Source organism: Chinchilla lanigera, unplaced genomic scaffold (assembly GCF_000276665.1).
Source record: "Chinchilla lanigera isolate Chin_1 unplaced genomic scaffold, ChiLan1.0 scaffold00035, whole genome shotgun sequence".
In the NCBI taxonomy this organism is placed as follows: domain Eukaryota; kingdom Metazoa; phylum Chordata; class Mammalia; order Rodentia; family Chinchillidae; genus Chinchilla; species Chinchilla lanigera.
The window spans coordinates 527,722-546,934 of record NW_004955436.1 but is presented as its reverse complement, the minus strand read 5'-3'; the positions used below and the strand labels follow the sequence as shown (position 1 = coordinate 546,934).

The window sequence follows — 19,213 nt, the reverse complement described above, 5'->3', positions numbered from 1 at the left end:
CTTGGTGCAGCAGTATGTGAGGTCCGAGCCAGCATCTCTGAAATTTCCTTGACTTTTGTTGGTACTTGCTGCCTCAAAGTTCAAAGATGGCTGCCAAAGAATGAAGTTTCACATCTTCCCACAAGTCACAAATTTCTCTCTTTTTCAGCAGGTTTTCTCTTACATCTCATTGGCTAGAACCAAGTCAGATGACCACTTGTATTGCAAAGGATATTGGCAAATTTCAGAACAAATTTTCATAATTCATTTAGAACAACTACCAACATTGGCGCACCAGGCCTTCACAAAATAAACCAGGGTGTTGTTAGCATGAGTACCAAGGAAATAGATACTGGGTAGAAAAATTTGAAGAATGAAATATTGACCTGTTAAATGCCAATTGGTTTCTTTCTAAAATCTGTATATTTTGGAGATACCTTATATAAATATTAGTAGGTTTTTTATCAAGCATATTTTGCTACACAAATACTGGCAATAACAGGAGATTTATAGATTGTATGTACATGTTGTATGTACTTCCATCTTTCAGAGTGAATATTAGGGGTGGAGAAGGTCTCCACTAACTCTGAGCTCCCAGAAATATATGCTATTTTGACACCTCTTGATACCTGATTTTGTGTATGTGTATGTAGGGTACTGGGGATTAAACCCAGGGCCTTCACATTGAGCTACGTCCCCAGCACTGTTTTTATTTTTTATTTGTGACAAGGTCTTGCTAAATTGCTAAGTTGTCCAGGTTGGGCTTGAACTTGGGATTCTCCTTCCTCAGCCACCCAGGGTGCTGAGATTACAGATGTGCATCACCATGTCAGCTTCCTGACTTGTTTTTATGTTGCAGACTTTGAAGAAGGGCTCCACAGACCAGGAGAAGATTGAATTCCTCAAAGAGGCACATCTGATGAGGTACCAGAGCAGCTCTGAGATGCTTTCATTGTTCTGGGCAGGAAGCTTTTACATCTGTGTGTTGACTGTTAACATCAAGAATGACCAGATAGAACAGATCTTGCTCAAATCAAACACGGCTTAAAGACTAGAAAGGAAATAGTTTTCTAGTAACAAATATTCTATGAAGCCAGTCTTTGGAATCTGGTCCTTGCTGTCCTCGGGTGAAAGATAGCTTTCTTTTACCTGCAGGAAGGAGAGTGTTTTACAAATGAATTCAGAAGCTGTTCAGGCTTAAAAGTACTTGTGTTCTTCTAAAATGTGTGATAACGGGTCAAGTAGACCTAGCACAATGCTCAATGAAGCACCATGGCACCAGCGATCACATCTGCTGTCCAATAACCTTGTCCCTGAGGTTTCAGTCAGTTTGTGGACATTAAAAGTGATCACTAAAGAGCAGACCCAAGGCCGACGTTCCTGGGATCCCAGCCCTGGGCTCTGGTCACTGGGCTGGAGCTTATATATTTTGATGTTTTATGAAACCAGCATAACCAGAACCTGCAGTTCTGAGTTATTTCTCTAAAAGGGAGAAAGAACATATTTCATATTTGTGGTGACCAAAAATATAATGTTTCAAATACTCACTGAAGACAGATATTGGTCAAAATTGCTTTCTTTCCAAAATATAAACTATTCAACATAAATGTTACTTCTAAAATCTGCCCTTTTCAGTCGTGTGCATTGGCCACTAGGGGCTGCCATGTTTCCTTCTGAGGAGAGATTAGGACTAGTGCTCAGAAAGGGAAGCTCTCCTTCCTGAAGTCAGCAGGGCTATAGAAGGAAACTACAAACATGGAATTGTTCTATTCCACAAAGATCCTCGGTGAGGACTTCTGTTGCTGTGAGGTCACCCAGTGTGTCTTTCCACCTTTCAGCAAGTTTGATCACCCCAACATTCTGAAGCAGCTTGGTGTCTGTCTGTTGAATGAGCCCCAGTACCTTATTCTGGAGCTGATGGAAGGAGGGGACCTTCTCACTTATTTGCGTAAAGCCCGGATGACAATGGTAGGTAGGCTGTGGAGGCCAGCATTGGTTCCCTAGTGCAAATGCCCTGTAGTTTACCATTAATTATCTTTACATTCAATAAGCTGTGGTGGAAACTTAGAAGCATTCAGTGGAAAAAAAACTTCTGAATTCTTGCATGTAGATTAGGGCTATCAGGGCTCTGGGCTAATATTTGAGTCTGTTTTTAGTATTTACTGGGAAAATTGTTCTTCACATTTAGAATCACAGTTATTGTTTTTGTTTTTGTTTTTCTGGAGAAGAAGGATTCCACTGAGTGGCAAAGAACGACATTGTGTTTCATTTATTTGCTGCCCTGTCCTAAATTATATTTTCAGTCTTAAAGTCATTGCTAGAACCTAGACCTGGGGGTCAGTTCCATTGGCTCACATCTACATAGGCAGACTCTCTGTGGATTTTAGTAGCATTTCAAGCTTATATTAGCTAAAACAAAACTCTTAATTTTATGTGTCAGCTCCAGAAACCTTAGTGTAGCACTTCATTTTTTTGGGAGCTCAGTTTCTTCATATGTAGCTGGGAGACTAAACCTAAAAGCTTCCTAAAACTCTTCTTAGATTTGCTATTCTGATTGTGTGAAGATAGAAAAAAGAAAAACAAAAGACATCTCAAAATGATACAAATAAAATATACAGTAGTAAATGTGCTGCCTTCAGGATATAAGTCAATTCATCAAATTTGTGTTTGGTGTTTATTGTAGGACAGAGAAGGGTGGCTCTTGCCACATGGTAAGGTTGGAAGACACATACAAATAATCCATGTAAGGTGGAAAGTGGAGGGATCTATGAGAATGGGGTAGCAAATATACTGCTAAAGCATAGATGGAGGAGAGCTGATTTCCAAGGAAGAGCATGGAAGGTGTTGTGGAGGAGCAGGAAATATAACAGTAGCTGAACACCACCTCCCTACTGAATCTTCAAGGCTTTGGCTGCAGACACTTTCAAGCTTTCATACGTCTGGAGGGCTTGGCAAAAGATAGGAGGAAGGCAAGGGCAACATCTCGAGTCAAGGGGCTCCACACAGAGCCAGTGTCCTAACAGTCTGTCACAGGGGACAAGATGAGCAGGAAATGGTTAGAGAGCCAAGCAGTCAACAGTGTGGACATCTTGCCAGCAGGGGCCAGGGCTCAGCATCAGTATTCAGGGCCATGAGAAAGTCTTTCTGAGCAGCACAGTTTTCGTCAAGGTCAGAGCAAAGTTCCATTCACATAGAATCAGCCAGAGTCAGGGTGTGAGTCGGAGCCAGAGGTGTACAGGGCCCCTGAGCCAGGCAGGGTGGAGAGGGCATCATTCAGACCTGGCTGTCAGCCCCGTGTGCAGCTGCACGCGGAAATGTTGAGACCCAGAATATCAGCATCTCCCCCAGCTCGGAAGGAAGATGTGAGCTTGTCAGAAAAGGCGAGTGGAGCACAAGTAAGAGAGCCTTGTGTGAGGAATTTAGGTATTTGGAGCTTGGGAGTCACTCAAGCTCAGTGAAGGTTGTGGATGAACATTAAGAATAAAGGAAACCATTCCAGAAAAACAAATGACAACAGGAAAAAGGACAAGAGGTAGAGAAGTGCAGGTCAGGTAAGGAATGAGGAGCAACCCAGAGTGACGGGGGCACCGGTGGTGAGAAGAGAAGTCATGGCCTATAAGCCAGGACAGAGAGGCCGTGCAGCTGGAGGCCACAGGACTCCACAGGGGCAGGCAGAGCGCAAGGTAACGAAGGCACAGGGGCTGGAGACCTGGGCAGTGGGATGCGTCAGGCTCAGGCGATGGAGGGCTGAGCAGGGTGACTCAGGAAGGGGGAAGGGCAAGGATAAGGCGCGGCCACGGCCTCCCGCAGAGAACTTTAGCGTTTTGCTTCATGCTGCTAATAGAAATTCAGCTTGCTTTTTTCACCTAGAAATCATTACAACCAGTCCAGGCTCATATAGAGCTGTACTTGATCTTTAGTTAAGAGGCACAATCCGACCTTGAGTTAAGACATTGTTAACAATTTATGGGGGGCTCTTAAGGGGAACAGTTTCATTGTCCTGAATAACAGTAGAAAGCCACTGGGTCCATAATTACAGTAGCTAGCACTTATGGAGTAATTGCCATTATCAGTGGCTACTGTGCATTGATATCGTGGATATTATTTTGAACCTTGCAGGGCCAGTGGTACTATGCCCATTTTACATATGAGAAAGTGTAGTTGTTTAAGTAACTCAAGCAAGTTCATACAACTAGTTAATAAGCAGAACTAGGTCTCAAATTTTGGTCTGTCTGACCCCACACTTTGAGATCTTTCCAGTAAAGAGTCTATATCACTTCTACTTAGTATAGAATAGTCTGTCATTTATGTATATTTGCACAGAAAGCACATACATTATTTTCCTCTTGTCTGAATTCTTTCAACATTGACTAAAAAATCCTTTAGAACAGTGACGGCAAATCTTTTAGAAACTCAGTACCCAAGTTGCTCGTGACATCATTTCTTGGTGCCACTACTCCTTCCTGAGCATATGCATGGTCCCTATGTGTGCTCGGCTTCTGGGGCTGCTGGTGGGACGTGGCTTGTGTGCCGACAGAGGGCTCTGCATGTCTGCTGCAGCATTCGTGTCATAGGTTTGCCACTACTGCTTTAGAAGATCATATGTAAATGTGAGTGTGCGTGTGCATATGTGTATATGTACAATGCAAATTATAAAAGTGCTTGTCATTTTGCCTTCATTTCTTATAGTTCCATGGCCCTTTACTCACCTTGGCTGACCTTGTAGACCTATGTGTGGATATTTCAAAAGGCTGTGTCTACTTGGAACAGATGCATTTCATCCACAGGTACAGTCATATTCTGGATACAAAATTATTACTGCAATTGGCACAATAATCATCTGGAGTTTGGGAAAAGCACACAAGATAAGTAGACATTTTCACTCCTTCAAAATAGCAAATTCTTGTAAAAAGTGTGTCTTCCTTATAGACCTACTGACATTCCTATCTGATCTCTGAAATTATTTTATGATCATTAAATGTAACTTCTGCCTTAGGGATCTGGCAGCTCGGAATTGCCTTGTCTCTGTGAAAGACTATACTAGCCCTTCACGGGTAGTGAAGATTGGGGACTTTGGACTCGCAAGGGACATCTACAAAAATGATTATTACAGGAAGAGAGGGGAAGGCTTACTACCTGTTCGCTGGATGGCTCCAGAAAGTTTGATGGATGGAATCTTCACGACTCAGTCTGACGTTTGGTGAGCTATATAGGACCCGGAAATGGCAGGAACTAGCAAACCTCAGGGCCAGAAGGATCTTAAAAGGACACCTAATCTTGTTTTTAATTTATTTTTAATATGAGAAAATAAAAGACCAGAGAGGTTAAGTGATTTGCCTCAGCTGATGGTCAAGATACCGCTATTCCTATGAATGGCTGAGAAGCCATTTACAACCCTCCTGCATCAGTTTTCATCTTTTACTACACATCTAAATATGAAAGGGACACATCCATCCCAAGTATTTTATTATACTTCAAAGGTGTGTGGGCTAATGACCAATAGAACTTGGTCCTTATGAGCTCATGTTCAACTGTGTGCCTGAATGCCCCTTATTTCTGGATGCTCAGTCTTTTTTTTTTTTTTTTTCCGGTACCAGGAATCGAACTCATGACCTCCCGCTTGCCAGGCAGGCGCTGTGCCGCTGAGCTAAATCCCCAGCCCCTTGGATGTTCAGTCTTTAACTTAGAGGTGCACTTTAAACTACTGATTGCAAAGTTTAGCTATATCTTTATTATTCGAATATGACTTCTCATTTTTGCAAGTTGATCTCCCACTTTTGGTCAGAGCTGGGTAAAATGTAAGGATTTGTTCAATGACTTTTAAATTGGGCCAGTCATGGAAAATTGTGGGTGAGGTGAAGTTGGTCCTCTGTGCTGCCAGCATTTGATTCATGGATTTTTTCTCCACGTTCACCATCGTCCTGTCCCCTTCAAGCGGGGCACTGGTGTTCTGCTCCCTTGCTCACGTCTCAGGCCCCTGCAGATTTGTGCTCTGAAAGCGAAGGCAGCAGGGGGCAGCCAGTGGAGGACTAGTGTGTGAGTGTGCATGTCCACACGTAAGTGTGTGTGTACATGTGTGTGCATCTATGCGTGTGCATCTATGTGTGTGCGTATGTGTCCAGGTCTTTGTGTGTGTGTGTGAGCGCCTACGAAGCCTTTCTATTACTCTGGAGCAGTGGTTGTGTGCAATACTTTTTCTACTTTTTTTAAGATCAACCTGAGTTCATGTCTCCTGTTGGCCTTTTATAAGGCCAGTAATGCCAGCTGTAAAGTAGACCCCACAGCCCAAGAACAGTGATATAGTGAGTATAATTACACACAACCTTTTCATACCCTAGGTCTTTTGGAATTCTGATTTGGGAGATTTTAACTCTTGGCCATCAACCATATCCAGCGCATTCTAACCTTGATGTTTTAAACTATGTGCAAGCAGGAGGGAGACTGCAGCCACCAACGAACTGTCCTGATGACCTGTAAGTTGTTGTGTTAACATGTGTACCCTAGAAAACAAAAGCATGTGTGCATAAGAATGTAGGCTTCACTGGTGTGATGTGCTAAAATAAACCTAAATTTACCTCTTTGTATATTATGCATAAAATATAAATAGATTGTGGCACTTAATCTGCTAAGTGCATCATAGCTTTTTTATTTATATGTGTACATGATATTTCATTAGGGTGCAGCATTTTGAAGAGTAGGATTTATTTATCTTGGTAAATGAATTGTAATAAATATAAGCTCTGTGTGTGTGTTATGTGCACACATACGTTAATTTTATCTGGGGAGATTTGATTTGGGTAATATCTTAATTTGTATTTTAAAACATTCTGGTAAATGGGAATATGTTGTTTAAAAGTTAGATTGCTTTTATTGATATGGCTAATACTGATTGATGGGATACCATGGCAATGATATTATTCAGATTGTGATCTGTTTGTAAAGTCAACACAAAATAACTATCTATCAAAGTGATCTTGGCCACTACTGAATTTTAATAGTGATTCCAGAAGGGTGACTGGTTTCAGTCTAATTACAAAAGAAAAACTTGCCAGATAACTGTGCTGTGTACCAGTCTGACTCCTGTGCCACCTCAGCAGAAGTCTCAAGTTTTGAAGTCTTTCCCAAGAGGTGTTGTACCTCAGAGATTTCTAAGAGAACAAATATGAACTCTGTTAACACACAAGGCCACACCAATGCACAGTCCGGGTTACAGAGGTCTTTACCTCAACACTGCAGTGTCCTGGGATGTGTTCTGAATGCAAAGATTCACCCAGAGCCGTGGGATGGGCAGCCAGCATGTAATGAAGTGCTAAACTGTGCGGTGCGGGCAAGGGCAGGAGGAATTCGCGGTCTGCAGACGCACCCCACAGTTGCACTGCCTTGACTGTGCTGTGTTATTTAGAAGATTATTCAGACTAGAGCCAAAAGATGATTAAGAGCCAAGCACTTGGCTTGGATGTTCTACCCGTGAAAGCTTCTGTATTATCTGAATCTGCAAACTAGAAGATACAAATTACTGCTTGCTTCTGATTTAGCTTTTATAGCCTCTGGGATGTTTTCAGGGAAATCAAATACAAATATACCTGACTAAATTTGGTAACAATGTCTAAAAAATAATTCATGAGCCTTTTGGGACAAGAAGGGGAAAAACTGTGAATAAGAAGTAAGAAATTATACAAAATTTGAATTTTTTCACCTAGGGTTTGAGGGGGAAAAAAACCTAGCATACCTAAATATAAATCAATTTTAACAAGATAGTAGCCTAATCACTAGTTTGCTTCCCTTACACATCTGTCAAAAACTCAGCAAAATCCCTCAGAATTTCAGTTGTGAACATTGTTCTTTATGCTTTTCCAATTTCACCTGGTTTATCCCTCCACCCCCAGAGGGAGTGATATGCCTCATCATAATCATGCGGTGTTTTTGGAAAGGAACCTTAGGAGTAGATTACTGAATTATACATTTTGACTGATAGCGTTTGATTATTTGTTTGTGGAAGATGAGGGTAGATAATAAATTGCTGTATTGTGGAGCAGAAAAATGTAAAAGTGTTGAATTTTGCTGTATCCTAAGATATCCAAAAATGCAGCTAGGAGGAGGAAGAGGTGCTAAGAAATCATTCCTGATTAGGAGTAGAGAAAGATAATGTTCTGTCTAGTTTTGTCTTGACTCATTCATCAGCTGAGTACATATTGCTCTCATTTTTATAAAAATGTAGTTTCTTTTGACATCAAAATTTTCCACTTGGTGGTTGAGATTCACCTGAACATCCTTGCTATCAGTGAGCGGTGTTCCCAGCTCTGCAGGCTGCAGAGCCCAGGAAGGACTCTCAAGATTGCTGCCAAGCAAGGAAAACAAGCTCAGCCACACCACTCCATCTGGCCAGGCCTTAAGTTGTCACGGAGAAGATTAACTCCTCTGCTTGGAGGACAGAGAGCTGAGCTCCATCTGAGGCGGTTCTGAGATCACAGGCCAGCTTAGGGGCTGAAAGTCCACACTGAGCCAGGCTGCACCTCTATTCACTGCTTAAATACTCAGCACCTGGATGCTCCCAGGGTCAGGAGGCAGGATGCTGCACCCTGTTCTCAGCTATTCATGGAATGAGAGTTCAGAGCATTCCCGCCCCCTCCCCTACGCTCAGGTGTATGGAGGTAAAGCCCACCGACGAGCACCTCAGCAGCCTTCCATCTGCACAGCAAGCCCTGAGAAGCAGAAGATCAGAGGGCGGTCGCTGTCAAAAGGGCAGAGCCTGGGGTTCTGTGACAGACACCGTGCGAGGGTGACTACAGTTACCGGAAGCTTGCTCAGGTGTCTGAGGTCCACAAGCTTATTCTCCTTCCTAAAAGAGATGTGATGCCAAGTGGCTCTCAAGGATTAGATGGAACTGTAAGAGAACTTGTGAAATCGGCAGGCTGTGTGCTTGTTAGAGACCAATACTGAACACAGCTAATGAGCCCCTTGGCGTTTTGGAAGAAAAAAATATTGAGGCAAAGAGGAGCAAAGCATTCACAGATGAGTGGAGGAATTTGAGCTGAATACCTAGCCAAATGAGGTACTTCAAGTATGAGTATTTTTAAGGATTATTAAATTCTTAAAGGCATTTTAATTCTTCCATCACCCGTTTATTGCTGTCTGAAAGCACAAGTTGTCATGTGCAGATTACACAGATTAGAAAACAGGCTGAGATGTGAGAGCAGGGTGAGCAGTAGAAAGTGGGGTGGGCGGAGAGCAGGTGCTGTGTGGCCCTGAGGATGGCTTCTTTTCCCCTCCTGCTTCCTTGCTCTTCCTTTTTCTTTCTTTCTTTTTCTTTCTTTCTTTCTTTCTTTCTTTCTTTCTTTCTTTCTTTCTTTCTTTCTTTCTTTCTTTCTTCTTTCTTTCTTTCTAAGCAATTTTATTAAATATATTGAATCTTTTGTAGACTTAAGCAGATTATAAATAAGTAAGTAAAACTTCATGATTGAAATATGTCAAGCCTTGGGAAATTTTTTGTCTGTATCTTAGCAATATCCCCAAGTCAACTTTATTCCCCAAAAATGCTTCCTGTGAAGAATTATAATTCTTCACTCCATCCTCTTACCTCTTAGGCCAGCCCTTCTTCATCAATATTTGAATTTAACTGTTGGTTTAAGTTTTGTGATGTGGTATCACTTATAATATCTTATCTCAAGGTCTAATGCCCTCATTAACCCATATGTTGTCTTTGTTCCTGAACAGCACAGGTCACAGGGACATATGTAGTAGGCCAGGTTGTTCTTTGGTTATTTCTCAGCTATGATTTGAATGTTTTAAAAATAGAGCAAAGCTTGGCATTCTGTGATGAGACTGTAAAGTCCTTGTAACACATATGAAAAGCCGTCAGATCAGTACAGCCCAAAATTCAGTTTCCTGGTCTTACCCTGACGTGCAGTACCAACTCTGACCTGAGATGCTGGTCAAAGAATGAAATAAATGAAAGTTGCATTTGATGCTACATAGGGGATTGGCATTTGCATTGTGATTCCTAAAATAGATGTTAGGTATTTTAAATTCAGTGCATAAATGACTTCTGTGTCATTTCACCTGGGCTTGTATACAATCTTGATCTATTACTTCAGTCCAATTCACTATTGCATCTTACCTAGGCTTCCCTAATAGCTTGCAACTGGCTCCTCACAGCCACTGTCCATCTGTCAGCTGTAGTAATCCTTTAAAAATGTAAGGAGCATGCCTGTTTAAGACCTTCAGCAACTCCCATGGCAGTATCTGAAAGCCCTGCTCCTCTCCTGGCCCGTGGGACCCACATGCACTTGCCTTCCTCTTCTGAGCCCGTCTCATTCTCTCCCTCAAGGACTGAACTTCTGGCTTCCTCTCAGAGTCTAAGATGTGCCAAGGCCTTTCCAGATTTAGGACTTTACACGTGCTTTTCCCTCTTCCAGGACGTTCCCGGCCTCCTGTCCACACCCCATCCCCATGACTGGCGTCCTACTTTCCTATGAAGCTCTTGGGCTTGAATGTCACCTCTGCCCTGGGACCTCTGTGAGCAACTTACCAAAATGTTCCATGTCTCTGAGCTCACAGTTATTCTCTTTAGCATTTAGAATAATTAATCTAGTATAATTTGAATTAAATATTTTCTGTTGGTATAGTAGTACTAATATTCTTAAATACCTCAGTTTATGTTTATTTATCAGTTCCTTCCTCTGGCCCCCAATTTGTTTCATAGCTCCAGGGAGTAAAAAAGAGAGCAATACGTGGCCATTTTAGTAAGTTAGTAGACTTGAAGACAAGTGTGGAGAAGGAGCTGTCTGGAGGCCTTTAGCTCCTTGGTAGTGTACCTGGGTTTGAGTAAGCATAATATACAATTTTGTGTACAGATAGTCTAATGAAAAAGCTCCAAGAAGGCATAGGAAAGAGAACTGTGCAAACAGAAGGAGAAGGGTGCAGTGTTGGATGCCCGGATCCTGAACCACCCCTCAAGTCTTCAGTTAGTGTAGGTGGGCAACACCAAGGGCATGGAGCAATGCCCCCAGCTTCCAACTCAGGAGGATGACAAGGGGATCACTGAGCAGGGGACCTCACTTTGACATGGACAGACTTGGCATTGTCAAGGAGATAGTGCACATGTCCAGACAGAAAGGGTCTAGCCTGCACTTGCAGACCTCCTTTGTGTTCCCATGAGCTGTGAATATTTTGCTAAGAACTAGAGACTCTGCCACACCCTGTGGGTGACAGAGACAGGCATGGCTTGCCTCGGCCTCCGATAAGCACAGGACATAATAGAGTCACAGAGAAGCTCCCTCTGGAGAGAGACCAGGGAGGACCAGTGCAGTGGGGAAGGGCAAAGGAGAGGTGAAGAACTCCTGGGCACTGATGACAGCAGGAGCCTACAGGGGACCAGAGGCACCACACATCGGTTCTAGACCAGCCTCTGAGATCACCAAGCTCCAGGGGACACAGTGGCTCAGAGGACCTGTAACTGTGCCACTGTGCATCAGCCTCCTGTCTGGTGGGTGTCCTGGCACCATCTTGGAAAGGAGGGCAGGGGGAGAAGGAATGGTCTGTAAATAAGAGAGACTGAGTTATTGTCCAGGACTGCTTAAAGGTATGAACCTGGGCTAGGTTATAAGCGGCAGAGGTAGGGAGAGCTTAGAACGAAGTGACAGAACGACGTCACTTCTCTTCTGTGAGGTAGGGACTCTGAGAAAGAACCAACTAGTTGCAGACAGTGTAAGGGAGTTGAGTGAGTATACCTGTCACTGTTCACTCCAGGGGGACAAGCGTCGCACTGTCTGCCTCAGCCCCTGAGTGCTGCTGAGTGAGGGGTGAGCACTGGTTAGCAGTGCTGCACAGACGTTCCTCGGACAACCCTGGAGGAAAAGGTAAGGTTCAGCCCATGAGCTGTGAATGTCGGGCACTGAGCTGTTATTAACCTCACAGGATAAGGAGTGAAAGTTCTGGAATCAACTCTGCTCTCCAGCTTTTGGTTCTGCCACAAAGTGTCTGTGTGGAGCAAATCTTGGGTTTTGTTGTGGATCAGTGTATGTGTGCAAAGTCTTTGAAATCTGTTTCTTCAACAAGTTTTATAGCTACTAACTCCATGATGTGTGGGACAGACATTTCCAACCATCTGTTCATCCACCTATTTACTTAGATTAACAACTGTTGATATATCAGCTTTTCAAAAGAAAAGTATTACTTATGAAGGAGAACTCAAGTAACCAAAGTATTTGTCCTGTTCATTTATACAAGTTTTGCAAAACTGACAATAACTCAAATTTCACTTCTAAAATGACCTCACCTGAGTTATCAGTAATTATATCCAGGTGTCATTCTCTTTTCTATCTTCATCCAGGTGGAATTTAATGGCTCAGTGCTGGGCTCAAGAACCGGACCAGCGGCCTACTTTCCACAAGATCCAAGACCAGCTGCAGCTATTCAGAAACTTTCCCTTAAATAACATTTCTCAGTGCAGAGGTGAAGCAAATGCCAGTGAAATTGTAAATGAAGGCTTTGAAGGTAAATTTGATCCTTCAGATTCTCTAGCTTTCTCCCAGTATGAACTGAGCAGTGTTAAAATGTACTGCACATAGGAGGTGTTTTAGAGTAAGAAGAGTAACATACTGTGCCATGGTCATCATAACTGTTTATTGTGTTCTTCCTTGAAAAGGAAATTATAGTTTCTAATATGTGCTGCACTTTTAAAAAAAAAAAAGAGCATCTGTGACCCCTCAGCTTCTAATCTAAAATAGTAAGGAGAAGAATTGAGGTGGTAGGCAGTGCTGCCCACCCCATCTTACCCCAGTGTGGTAATTCCTAATTCTTTTTAATGAATATCCTTTTCCTGCATGTCTTCCTCCAAAATGTGTATCATTGGTGTGTGTGAGGATGAGGGACTAACAAAGGAAGATGACGGCATGAAGAGGAGAAGCCAGAGAGAGCAGAGGATTGCCGCGGGGCCAGGGGCTGTCCAAGGAGAGGGTGGACACATGGCAGAGAGGCATCCTTCTGGGGGATGCATGGAGTTGACACTCGTTCTGTGCTCACGAGATCCCACCTTCCAGTGTGTTAAGCACCTTTCATAAAAGCCACAGAGCTATCACCAAGGGCCTGAGAGCTGAGCTGTGCCTTAGGCTCTACCACATGTCTCCACAGACCTTTGATATCTGTGGTAAAATCTCACCACGTTGTATCATTTAGTTCACCTATGAGACTGAGAATAGTAGCGAATGATGCTTACACCAAGGGCACAGAAAAAATCCCTTTTTGTAAAGATTTTAAATCCCAGTTCTAGCTAATTTTATGTTAGCACATTTTTTATGTGTCAGTCACTGCCTCTATCCCTATGAAGTGGGAGTTATTACAAATTTACCAATGAGCAAACTGAGGGTTAGCAGCTTGCCTGTGATCACACTGCTGAGGTGCAGCCAGGGGAGGGCTCTATTCTTGAGCCCTCACGAGCTGTGGTTTAATGAGGGAACTGCCACCCCTCTCTGCAGCCACACCCATGGGCAGTGCCGTCCAGGGGTTACAATGGAAGATCTCTACAGACGGTATATGAGAAGAACTGAACTATCTTTTTGCGGTGAGACCAAGTCTATTCAGTTGCCAGGCTGTTGGTAGAAGGATTAAAATTTATAAATATAGAGCAGCAGATATAAATGTTTGGAATAATGATATAGGAAGAGTTTAACAGGGGATATAATCAAACTATGATAATTTAGACAGGAACTACCAAGTCTGGGCCATGACAGAAGTATAACTTTGGTAAAAAAGAAATCATCCTTATGTTATTTGCAATGCATGTAAATCCTGAAGATGAAGGGGAAAAGATACGGCTATCACTAACAATTCTGACACCTGAGATTGTGACCAAAGAGAGGCAGGGCAGGGAACAAAAGCAAGGAAATACAATTTGCGTATCTGTAGCGGGTAGAAATCATGAGACGGTTCTGCAAGGTGAGACTAAGTGTACTTTTTACATAAGAGTGTGCTTAATGTAGTCTGTTGCTTTGCACACTGGTGAGCATATTTGGCAAAGCAGTGTCTGTCTGCAGTGTCTGTTACTGTGGGAGATACATAGGAAGACAGGAAACCATCAGAAGGACTTTTTAAAAGAACAATAAAAGACCTTAGTATTACAGGGAGCATTGTCACTATGCCTGTCACGATGGTCCTACTGACCTAATGGGTAGAGAGGCGTCGAGAGGGAAGATTAGTAACATATCTGGGCATCTAGTAAAAATATCCAGTGACTTCATCCAAGCATTTGTGTAAACACCGCCTCATCAGTCCCAGAGAGTCCTACAGGAAACAAATCTAAATGCCCCTCTGCTGTTCTAAACATAGCCAGGGAGCTTGCACATGTCTCGTCTGTAAATACCGGGTCTTACTTGGAAGACTTTATTTTAATATTTCCCTCGTAAAGATGTTGCTGAGCACATGCTGTCTTTGTTTGGACACTTGCCTTAGCCTGACCTGTAGGCTTTCTATTAAATAATTTTAAACAAAACAAAACAACTTCCCCCTTTAACTTCCGTCTCTCATACGCTGTTCATGCAACAAGAAGATGTATGAATTGTTGAAAGCTTGCCCGTGTCAAGTTACTGAATGTTACATTAAGTACTATAAACCAATGAACTATTTATCTAAGGATTTTTTTCTGACACCTGTAGCAGAACTCACAAAATTTTGTCTCATATGAAAGGTTCTTTTTCAACAATTCAACAAACAAAAACAATTGTAATTATCTTTTGGCAGGAGTTTTCCAATAAGCTACTTAGCAGGTGAAAGGTATGCCAGTGAAGCTGCTGTCGCAGGAGTGCTATACCTTTACTGTAGGCAGAAGTTTGTGTTGAATTCTAAGCTTTTCTTTATCGATGTGTTTAAGCCCTTTAAGAATAGTCTTATTTCCTCAATCACCTGGGCTGATGGACTGCTTAAAATTAGACCTCGCAGGTCCTGCTGACATTTCTTGGTGTTCGTATGGGTGTCACTCTGTGAGTCTCTCCATGGTTGTGCATCCCTACCGGCAATGAGCACAGCAGGTGGGTCCTCCACAGGTGTCTGTGCTTCAGCACTCACCAGACTCTGCTTCTGGTGAAGCTGCTTCTGTGGGAAGATGCTCTACAACACTTCCTGCTGTTCATGTGATTTGCAATGTACTGGAAGGATTTCTGAGCAGGGAAGAGGGGAGTGAGCTGATGGCAAAGAGCTTATGCGCCTACAGCAAGGACATCTAATTCTGCAGTTGTATGTGTGTGTGTGTGCGTGTGCACACATGGTGTCTGTAAAGATGTGCATGCCTCATGATATAGTAAAAAGCAAAAATACAGTGAATGTCTACATTTGAACAAAACTTACTTCAGTAAAAGACACATTGCCAGCTATGATGGGATAAGCGTGTTTGGAGTGAAGCAGAATATTTTGAGGGGGATTAATGGCAATGAGTCTTTCACTGTAAACAGTATTTTAAGTGAGACATTCACCGTATATTTGGATCACACTGCATAGCTCATATACTCATTTCATAAAATAAGCTTTGTGATGTAGGTATGGAACCTGATAAATACATAGATCCATTGAATTCTTTAGTCCCTTCAATTACTTCCCTTTCCCCATATTTTAATAAAGTTCATTCCAAATAATCCAAACCTGTGTGTGCAAGGGGCTACGTGCAGGAGGCAGGCGGTCAGCAGACTCAGCCGTCAGGGGCCTGGGCTAGGACGTGCTTGTGCTGGACAGATGATGAGAAGAAAGGGAGGATTATTGTCGAGCTACTGAAATGTTCCTGGTTTTTAAAGTATGACAGTTTGTGAAAAGACAGTACTACTTCTGATCACAGAATTTTCAGCCAGGTAGGAGCACCCAGAGACTGGAAGTCATGGGTGAAGAGCAAGGAAGGCCTCCATTTGCATTTCTGCACTCCTCTCCACAGCCTGCTCTCCCTTGGCTCCTGAGAGTTCTGTGAGGTGTTTCTGAAGCTCTGCTCTTAGGTTTCCCCAGACTCCTCACGCTTCTGTATGTTAAAGGTCAGCCTTTAAGTAGACAGAAACAAAACAAATGAGCGCAAGGGTAGCAAAGGCCAATTAGCCCTGACTGCTGGTTTTCCTGCAGGCCCCTCACCCTGCACACGTGTCCTGGCTTCTGGAGAGCTGTGGTGGGGGGCGCCTCTCAGTCCGTCCTCCCTCGCACAGCTTCATAACGCTTAGGACACAGGCACATTCCAGCTGCCAGGCCTTGGTCAGGTTATGAACTCCTCTGTGCCTCATTTTCCTCATCTGTTAAGTGGGGACCTTCTAGTGCCTGATTCATAGGACAAGAATGAATTAATACATGTGTGTACCTTAGAACAGTGCCTGGTGTGCAGTAAGAGCTCTCTAAGCATTAACAACATCAACAGTGGCTGTAGTAATCATTTTCCTTCTCCCTCAACCCTGACATCAAAATTCACTCATGTTGTAGCCATTCCCTTCTGTGGTCAGGGGCCTGCTAGTTCTAATTCACTTGCCAATTCATGTTCATGGTTCATGTGATACCTGTCCAGGAATACTTCCTCCATAAGTAATGAAAGTAGTGAACAGAAAGGAGTATGTCTCTAAAGGGGTGCTTGGGCTGTTGTGGCAGGAGGAAAGGGCGGAAAAGCCGCTGCTCTCGAAGGCCACCCAGTGTCTGTCACAAAGGCCATGCCCTGTCTGCCTACCACAGCAGAGTTGGTTGCCGCTGTGGTCTCACTGTATTCCACGTATTTCTTTCAGTGCATGTCACTTTCTTTTTTTTTTTCTTTTAGAAATTAAAGGAGGAAAATACTAACAGACTGACAACATTTTACAAAATAGCATAGGATCAGTACAGACATTACAGAGTTACAGACAGAGTGGTAGGGAATTAACAATGCTTATTGTATTACATATTGATATATTCAATGTAGTTTCTCATGAAAACACATATAGACATACAAAGCTAATCAACCAATGCCTCACTGACAGTTTCTTTCAGCAAGGAAATACAGGACAGTAGAACACCCGTGTTAACTATCCTGCATATACATATATACAAACTTTCTCCTTCTTTCCCTTTTCTTTTCCCACATCCCAGTTATCCTTTACCTATGAGTGCTTTCCTATCAATTCTCAATGTCTATCATATCTCCTAGATTAAATTAACTCTTTCAGGCTTTACACTAGAGAAACAATGCGGTGCTTGCACATGTATGTTTGATTTATTTCGCTTATGAGTATGGTCTCTAGTTGTGACTATTTGCCTATAAAAGCCTCGAGTTTATCTTTCTTTACAGCTGAGTAATATTCCATTATATAAAAGTACCACAATTTTCTTATCCAATCCTCAGTGGATGGACATTTGGGTTGCTTCCACAATTTAGCAATTACAAATTGTGCTGCTATGAACATGGGTGCACATATATCACTGTGATATGATGTTTTTAGATCTTCTGGGAAAATACCCAGCAGGGGGATAGCTGGGTTGAATGGGACCTCTAGGCCTAGTTTTCTGAGGATTCTCCAAACTGATTTCCACAGTGGTTTCACCAGTCTGCATTCCCACCAGCAGTGGAGAAGGGTTCCTCTTTCTCCACAGCCTCGCCAGCATTTGTTATTGGTTGATTTCTTAACAGTGCATGTCACTTTCCCTAGTGGCATGTCTGTGTCCCCACTAGATTGCAGTAGCTCTGAGGACAGGCAGTCTTGTTTGTTTTTGCCTTCCCAGCACTTACTGGTCTTCGTGAACGTGCTGAGCAAGTGTGTGATGTTAATGTCACCACCACTCAAGCCCTGCCTACACGTTCTTATGCACAAAGGAAACTAAACAGACACTACTCTAATTGCCGTGTCTTCTCACAGATGACAATGACAACAGGAGCAGTCTGAATGCAGATGGTGTTACGCCAATCGCTTTCATGGTAACCAGGAACCAAGAAGGGTTAAACTACATGGTACTTGCCACAGAACCCAGCCAGAGTAAAGACAATTCTGAGGGTCCTCCGTGCTCCAAAGAATCCAAGTCTTGCAGTCTGAGGAAAGGAGAGAAGGAGCTGCAAGGAGACCAAGATTTCTGCCAAGAGAAACAAGTGGCTTGCTGCCTTCCTGGCACTGCCCCGGGCCTGAACTACGCCTGCCTCACTCACGGTGGGTCTGGAGATGGGTCTGACTCATAGCGCTGCTTGGACTAGCGTGGAAATCAACACACTGCTGAAGCTGTTGCTGGGAGAAGAGAAGGCTGGATGTGGTGGTGGTCCTCTGTGACGCTGAGTTCACACTATATAAAGTCTGACTTCTAATCTCGGTTCCCAGACCTTTTGGTTCCACTTGTAGCAATCCTCATGCCAGTGGCCGCTTCCCACCCTCCTCTGGGTGGTAACAAAACACCACAGATGAGTGTCAGAGACAGGAGTGGGTCTGCTTGGACCTGCAGGAGGGACAGGAAGTGGCCAAGTGGCCAGCCAGACTTCAGGTTATCCAGAAAGTCATGAGGAAGGGCTAAATACACAACAAGGAGGTGCCTGTGTGTGAAAAATCATTCAGGCAGCCACTGCTCCGTAAAATATTAGCTTTAATCACCACTGTAAACCAGTTCATGTTTTGGAGGTATACAATAGAGGCTTTGGCCATATTGAAAACAGGACAATGAAGACATTCATGTCCTAAAGTTTGGCATTCTACGATCTCCGTGTCCATAAAGACCATGACTGCGTGCTATAATGAAAGTTAATGACTGTAAAGACTGGGCAGAGGGTGCAGCTCAGTGTGGAGCACATGCCTGAGTCCATTACACAAGGTCCTTGCAGCTTTTTCCCATGAATGGAGTGCCTGTGGATATCATCTCCTGGTTTCTTTCATGTCACATAATTGCAGAAGATTTCTCTCGTCACTGAAAATTCCTTATGAATGATTCTGAAGCCTGTATAAACTCCCTTAAAATGCATATACTGCAGTTTATTGGTTCCTATAGATGGACACATTCATTCACTGCTCACTCATTCAATACATGCTTGCTGAGTGCCATTATGCAACAAGCTGTTACAGGGTCTAGGGACAGAGAGCAGAAAGAGGGTCTCTGTCTTTGTGGAGGGTACAGTGCTGGGTGCTAGCTGAAGGAAGAGACACAATAAAGAAACAAAAATATACCTCCCTGAGGTGCCACTTCAGCCTTCCACAATGATGCAGAGCTCCAGAGGTTTTAGGGTTCAGTCAGGTCTTCACTCAAGGTCTTTGAGAAGGCTCAGGAGCCTGATACACAG

At 43.2% G+C, this 19,213-nt stretch overlaps 1 protein-coding gene across 3 annotated transcripts in view; it reads left to right on the top strand.

Moving 5' to 3' along the window:
• The window catches only part of Ros1 (ROS proto-oncogene 1, receptor tyrosine kinase), a 108,157-nt gene extending 89,260 nt beyond the window's left edge, over positions 1 to 18,897 (top strand). For all 3 annotated transcript variants that reach the window (XM_005389121.2, XM_013516701.1, XM_013516700.1), the window contains exons 38-44: positions 839 to 903; positions 1,818 to 1,947; positions 4,669 to 4,766; positions 4,976 to 5,179; positions 6,318 to 6,452; positions 12,311 to 12,474; positions 17,817 to 18,897. In XM_005389121.2, coding sequence (XP_005389178.1) covers positions 839 to 903; positions 1,818 to 1,947; positions 4,669 to 4,766; positions 4,976 to 5,179; positions 6,318 to 6,452; positions 12,311 to 12,474; positions 17,817 to 18,130 — 1,110 coding nt within the window. In that variant the 3' untranslated portion in view covers positions 18,131 to 18,897. The remainder of the gene's footprint in view (positions 1 to 838; positions 904 to 1,817; positions 1,948 to 4,668; positions 4,767 to 4,975; positions 5,180 to 6,317; positions 6,453 to 12,310; positions 12,475 to 17,816) is intronic.
• The last annotated feature ends 316 nt before the right edge of the window (positions 18,898 to 19,213 follow it).